This window comes from Drosophila grimshawi, unplaced genomic scaffold, assembly GCF_018153295.1.
Source record: "Drosophila grimshawi isolate 15287-2541.00 unplaced genomic scaffold, ASM1815329v1 contig_1367, whole genome shotgun sequence".
Lineage (NCBI taxonomy): Eukaryota > Metazoa > Arthropoda > Insecta > Diptera > Drosophilidae > Drosophila > Drosophila grimshawi.
Window position 1 is genome coordinate 13,690,296 of NW_025062889.1, and position 7,246 is coordinate 13,697,541.

Genomic DNA, 7,246 nt, shown 5'->3' on the forward strand with positions numbered 1-7,246 from the left:
TGCATGCGAGCAGCCACAGCCCAGTCCAGGACTCTCATTGTGGCACGTTCCACAGCAAGCTGACTGTGGCTGTGCTGGCTACTCGCCACACCAGTGATTGCCGCAATCATTCTAGTTTCATTATCTCAGCTGCAGATTTATAGCCCTCCCCTCCTCGACTCCTACTGCTGACCCAAACTCCAAATAGCCGCAGCATCTATCAACAGCAATTGATTTTTATTTCGCTTTATTTTACCAACCCTCGTGCCTCTCTCCTCTCCCCCTGCCCACTGCACGGTCTCCCTCCCCTCCACCTCGCTGACTGGTCAGAGATTTTATGGCAATTTGGGTTTTTGGTTTTGTGTTTTCTGTTTTTGTTGTGATTTGATTGCAATTACCCGGAGCTTATCACACAACCCGCTACCAATTGCATTTCGTAGCGCAGCGAATCGCATATGGAAATGTGAAAATTCCCAAAAATTGCTGACATCATTTTCCTACACAACACCCTCAATAACCGACCACTACCCCCTCCCACTCCATCACAATTGGCATTTTGTTTTGGCCCCGTTTCGATGGTTCGCGATTATCAGTTGTTAATATCCATGAAAATGATGAGACCAACAGAAAATGCTGCGGACGCAGTCAGATAAGCGGCGCATGGTCCCGTTAATGGACAGCGTGCAAATTGGCCAACTGCCAACTGAGGAGCCCCTCACAGCCCAATCAAATTATAATAAGTTGTGTCTATGAATATGGTTTATGCTTATGTCTGTTTCACACACAACGACGACAAACTACAAACGAGTGACTAATGGCCAACAGACTCGCTGACTGTTTGACTGACCAACTGACTGACTGATTGACTGACTGACTGACTGACTGACTGATTGAATGACTGATTGAGTGAGTGACTGGTTGGCTGGGGTGCTGTGTATGCTGTGTTGAATGTGTGAAATTATTTGGTGCGCCGGCATCATCATTTTACAAAGATGTTTATTCATCCATTTTGGGCCAACAGCTAAATGTGTGTATGTGTGTGTGTATGTATCAGTGTATCTGTCTGTGTATGAGGAAACCGCAAATGGTTACTAAAACCAAACAAGAAAAAAACAGAAAAAAAGCAGAAAAAATACAGAAAACAATACAAAACTCAATTGGCATCTGCATAAAATATCAAATGTGCGATTTAACCAAACACTGACCAACAAAATTATTTTTAGAAAATGCCAAATTACACATTATTACAATTTAGTACTGCTATGTGAAAGTTCAATTAGAATAACTTAATTCATGTGAGTTTTACTAATGTTATTAATGCCTCTATTATTTTTAATGGCACACTTTTATTAGCTGCCATTTTTCTGTTAAACTTTTCTAATTAGGAATTCAATTTGTACTTTTACAGCAGCTTTGTTTCAAGAATTTAAAAACCTTCAAATTAAACTTATTTTTGTATTAAATGTTATTTTTCTTAACTTATTTTCATCATGTTTTACTTTCTCACATTTTATTTTAATAACTTCAAACATTTATAGATTTATCAGAGTTTCTCCAAATATTTTTGTTACTTTTTACACATTTAAATAATTATGATATTTTTGAAAATAGCTTTTTAATCGTCTCATAAATTTTAAATATTACAATTTGTGTTTATATTATGACATCTTCTGAAAATTTGAGTCGACTTTATATGGACTACTTAAAGTAAATAAATAAATAAAGAAAACGATAAATTTTAATGTTCCCCTTATAAAGTGATATTATAGCATTGTTAAAAATGGATTTTAATATAAAGCCCACTATTTAAAGCAATTTACATTGGCATTTATGTCGACCTTTCTGTGATTTCATAAAATCCATTTGAAAACCGAATTCCAATTCTGTTGTGAAGTGCTTGAATTATGATTGGCTGTTAAGGCGTGTCTCTGTAAGCAATGATGCTAAAAATGAATGAGACAACTAACCGACTAAAGCCTGGGAATGAAGTCAGTTGTATAACACACTCAAACACACACAAACATTGAGGGAGAGGACTCAGATCTTGCCGATCTGTAAGCGGTCACTCCACAGATTCGTGTCAGCGAGGAATTGACTGTGATGATAGTATAGTGACTGTGACTGTGCCATGATCACTTTATATTCATTGACACTTAGTGTGAATTTCGTACATCATAAAGTGGATTTGCGGCTGGAGGGGAGGAGTGAAGCAAAGCTGTGTAAATGTGGATAGCTAAATTGCGGTCGACTGGGCACACAAGCCGCCTTTTGTGCAAATGCCGACGGGGCCCAAAAAATATCAGAAACAACAAAAAAAAAGAGGCAACACAAAAACGAAATGTTTTGTTGGGAAAGTGGGCAACGGCAGCCCAGCAGACAAACAGTCAGCCAGATGATGGCCATAAAGCCAAGTCAAACACTGGGCCGACAGTGCGAGGTGCTAATTCACTATTAAAAGAAATCAGAGAAGAAACAAACACAACAACAACAACATAACACAACACACATACGCCAAAGAAGCACAGCACAAAGACATGAAATGTAAGGAGTAGGGTTTTGATTTAGGGTCTGTGGTAGGAGTAGGCTAAGAGGGGAAGGCGGTGGGGCGAGGGATAGGGAAGGGGGAAGGGTGGTCTCAGCTGCGCTCAATTTCCCACTCATCATCTCCATCTCTCACGCATCATCGCGGCGACTGCGCACCAATAAAACTTAATTTTGTTTGTACATCGCACACAGACAACAGGCCGCAGGGAGAGGGTGAAGTGGCTGGCAGGGGAGAGGGGAAGGGGGGGTTGGACTTTAGCTCCATAAATGCGTATGGACTGGGCCTTGAAGCTATTGAATTATGCATTGTTTTGTGTGTTGATTTCTATGCTGCTGCCGCTGATGCTGCTGCTGCTGCTGCTGCTGATGTTGTTTGTGGGAGAAGTTCTCATGAAGTGGTCGCCATTCATTCGAGTGCCAAATGCCATTGATTGAACGCAATAAAATCGACTCACAGTTGGAATTAGATACAGCCGCCTAATTGATAATAATACCACATTTATATTGCTTATACACCGAATTCTGTTAGCCAACTCGCTATTCCCCTGGCAGGCGCAGGTTTCCTTGTTTGCTTGCGCAGCTGCTGCTTAACAGATTTCACTCGCTAATCCACAGCAATTCGCTTGTAATTCGCTTGTCTCTAAGTCTTTCTCTCTCTCTCTCTCCCTCTCTCTCTCTCTATGTTTTTATAGCGCATAATTTTTCAATAAACCTGCTTGATGATGTTTCTGCAAGTTAATCCCCACATGATTAATTATCAACAACAACCTGCAAATCGGGGCCAGTCACACCCCTAAACAGAAATTAATCGAGTTGTTTACCCCGCCCTGGCACGCCCCTGCCCGCACTTGAGGCCAAACGTTCCGCTTCCGCTTTTTAATTTACTGTGCTCTGCTCTACCCAGCAGTCAGCACCAAGGTCCCCAGGGCAGACTCTGAGTTTTTTGTATACCCTGCAACTGTTTTTCACATGGGTCTCATGAAATTACAAAACACAAGCTGATCAGTGGGTCTCGATAAGTAATGATATTTTTTTTAAATATATCGATATTTATCGATTTTATAACCACTCTTTTGGATGTGAAATAGGACATCCCCGACTTTGTTAAGTATTTAAATGTGAGCTTTAAAAATCTGTCGATTAATTTCGTTTAAATTTCGTATGGTCATTTAAGGGGTAACCAAATAGTCGTCCACACCCGCAACGAATACTGTGGCCTGTCTTTTTTTATCTACTTGCTCTGCGCGTATCTGAGCATTATCAAATCATAAAATGTTGCCACTTGGCTGCATCCCCCAAAAGAGTCGAAAGGGGTGCCCGAACATTTTTTATGCGCTGTCAAAACATGTTTTGATAGAGCGCACACACAAGCACATCAACACACACAGATACACAGATACACGTGCATATAGTATCTATTTAAGGGTTCAGAGGATTGGCTGATGTTGATAAGCCAAGCAATTGACACCCTTTTCGTAGCCCGGCAGTTGAGCAATTTGAAACACATGTTTTGGTCCTGGCAATTAAATACAAATTGTGATTTTGGGCACAGTTGTTTTGTCATCCCATTTTGCCCTTTTGGCTTTCTGGCTTTTGCGTCACTTCTGGCCCTGGGTGTCCTGTGTGTGTTCTGTGTCCTTGTGCCTCTGATGATTTCTCAATTATGACAATTGGCGACACAAACAAACAAACAAACAAAAAGACAGAGAAACACACGGCGACAATTAATTAGGCAACACTGATACGCATTGACAGGCAATGGCTATTGAATGCAACCTGACGCGTGGCAGGGAGGCATGCCCCGACTCGGCCTGCATGCTGGCTGTGGCAAGGACACACAGTTGGCACTGCACTGCACTGCACTGCGTGTGACAATCGCCCCGAGTCTCCTCGTGCTCGATTTCGTTCTCCTCGTTGTCCTCGTTGTGCTTTGCTTTAATCGCATTAATAACTGATTTGGCTTGTGCCACACCATCCTCCTCCTGCTGCAGCCTTGTGGGTGGGCCCCGTTCTCGGCCCGAAGGTCAGGCTGCCTTTAGGCTGCCTAAGCGTGTGCCACTCTCAAATGGCACTGAAAAATAGTTTCTAGGCTCGAGGTCAATCAGCAGGCTCCGCAAAATGTTGCAGCTGCAGCTCTCTCCCTGAGGGATAAAGGATTCTCCACACGATCCATAAAATTGTCAGCATATTAAATGCGCTTCAGCAGAACAGGTAAGTCCGCTGCAGCTGTGAGTGCCCTACATTTTATGGATCGAACCCATTTCCAAATTTTCCATTCGTTGTCAAAATAAATTTGATGAAAAAAATGTCTGAATTTAAAGTTGAAAAATTAGCAAATATCTTTTTTAGGAAAATATTTTAAATGTATATTTGTTTTGTTTGAAAGTATTAAATAGTTGTTGCATATATTATTTAAATATTTATCATTTTATTTTAGTTTTTAATTCATTTAAACTTAACTAAATTACATGTTTGTACAACTGATAAATTAATTTGACTTTATGCGATTCTACACACTGAGAAAGAGTAGACGAGGGGGGCTGGGCGGAAAACAACACAACAATTAATGCTAATTTGTACAATGGATGGAGCTGGCAGGGGTATGGGGAATGGGGAACGGGAAGGGGGTTGAAAGGATTATGAGATTGGCGCGGCTACGCCTACGCCTCAGTCTTGTAGGGCTTGAACAGCTTCGGTCTTGGCTCCGCAATGACTGTCGTCCCCGATGGTGGCGGCGACATATCCGACGCTGGTCGCTTGCCACTGCTGGCCATCAGCAGCCCAGGAGCGGGCAGTGGGCAGCTGGTGGTGTTGCCGGCGGGCGCGGAGCGCAGCGGACTAAGACTGCGATCGAAGACCTTGGTGTGATCAGAGCCGACGGGACTCAGCGAGAGTGTCGAGGAGTGCGGCGACGATGACGATTGCAGATCCAGCGGAGGTGTTTGCGTCTTTGGCACCTGCAGCTGACCGGCGTAGCTGGGCGGCATGGCGGCAGCAGCAGCGGCGGCGCCCAACATTGCCGCCGGATAGCCCATGGGAGCAGCGCCCTGCATCGAGTGCGAATGGGAGTGCGGATGCGACATCGAATGCGAGTGTGGATGCATGTGCGGAGCAGGTGGCGCTGGGCGTGCAGGAATATGATAGGGCGCATAGCGATACTGGGCATAGGGTGAATGGCCGGGCACCGGCATTGTGGGCATGCCAGTGGCCAGCATCGGATTCGCAGCGGCAGCAGCGGCGGCGGCGGCAGCAGCAGCTGGTGCATAGGGTGGATACGGCATGCCCACGCTATTGGCAGCCGCTTGCAGAATGGAAGCAGCGAAAGCGGGATCCGAGTAGACGGCGGCATATGGCCAGGCGACGGCGATGCGCTGGCGTTTATCCTTCATGCGGCGGTTCTGGAACCAGACCTTAATCGTTGATTCGGGCAGATTGAGTTGGGCGGCGAGCTCGCAACGGCGAGGACGCGACACATAGTTCTCCTTGTAGAACTCCTTCTCGAGACGGCCCAGCTGATCGCGTGTGAAGGCAGTTCGATAGCGACGAACCGACGGATCAGCGGGTATCTCCGAATTGCGACTGCCATTCAGTGAGTTGTCTGGACTGGACAGGCATTCTGCAAGTAGGCAACAGAGAGAAACGGGTTTGGTTAGTCAAATGTTAAGCTCCAGAGAGATGAGATTGAGAGTGTGCTGCGAACTTACCATTTGGTGATGGTGGCGGCGTTTGTGGTTTGCCATACTGTGTTGATATCAGATCGACGACCAGCGGCTTCTGGTCAACGGCGCTGCTGCTATCATGATGATGGCTCTCCATGTTGTATGTGCGGTATCCGTGCATTTTGATCAGCTGCTTTCCCTTTAAATAACTTCTCTCGACTGGACTCGAAACGGATTCGAAACGGAACTCTCGATGGAAACGATGTTGACTCTGCGATGCTTACAGCTCAAGTGTGCCTCTCTCAGCTACCCCGACTCGCTTTTATACCTAGCCGCTGAGCAATGGCCGTCGCAGGCACTTCGCGCAGCCAATCAACGCTTGCTTCGCTGTGTGCGAGTGAGATGGCGATAGTTGTGTGTGTGCCTATTGCCGCTCTTTCGCACTGCCTGCCGCGGTGCAATGAACGATGGTGCTAATGTTGTGGTGCTGCTGCCAGGACGACTGCTGCTGCTGCTGCTGGTGCTGCTGCTGTTGCTGCTGACTGACAATTATGCGACGATGAAGGCAATTACGATGCCGGAACAATACACATAAAAAGCAAACAACTGCGAGGATGAGCCAAAAAGCAGAAGCAAGAGGAAAAGCGCAAGAAAAACGCAGACGAGCTGCAGAGCCATAATCAAGTTATCATGGAGCACCAGCAGCACCAGCAGCAGCAGTAGAAGCAGCGGGAGCAATAACAGCAGCAGAAGCAGCGGGAGCAGCAGCAGCAGCGGGAGCAGCAGCATCATTTTGCTCTCTTTGAGAACTGGCGACTGGCTGCGATTTCATATATTCATAGCGTATGAGCGAATCTTTTGTTTCGCTTGTCCGCAAGCGGGCGACGCCACGGGTGTGAACGAGACGTGAGTGGCCCCCTTAATAATGGGATTTTATCGGCTTCATCAGGCAAAAGAATGATATGGCATAATGCACAGAGACGACGATGGCGATGGCGATGGCGGAGTAAGAGAAGCAGCAGAAGCGCCACTGGGTGTGTTTGCTGGTGGAGTTTGCCATATCG

The 7,246-nt window shown here is 45.6% G+C and overlaps 1 protein-coding gene across 1 annotated transcript; it reads right to left on the reverse strand.

Moving 5' to 3' along the window:
- Positions 1–4,999: 4,999 nt before the first annotated feature.
- On the reverse strand, positions 5,000–6,456 carry LOC6560534 (segmentation protein even-skipped). Its single transcript, XM_001986724.2, has 2 exons — positions 6,228–6,456; positions 5,000–6,139 (listed from the first exon to the last, which is right to left on the reverse strand). The coding sequence occupies exons 1-2, from the start codon at positions 6,361–6,363 to the stop codon at positions 5,184–5,186; spliced, it is 1,092 nt and encodes a 363-aa protein (XP_001986760.1). The 5' UTR covers positions 6,364–6,456; the 3' UTR covers positions 5,000–5,183.
- Between the last annotated feature and the right edge of the window lie 790 nt (positions 6,457–7,246).

Coding starts and splice junctions, on each gene's coding strand:
- LOC6560534 (XM_001986724.2), bottom strand. CDS start 6,363: ATGCACGGATACCGCACATACAACATGGAGAGCCATCATCATGATAGC. Junction 6,140..6,227: donor GCCGCCACCATCACCAAATG/GTAAGTTCGCAG, acceptor GCCTACTTGCAG/AATGCCTGTCCAGTCCAGAC.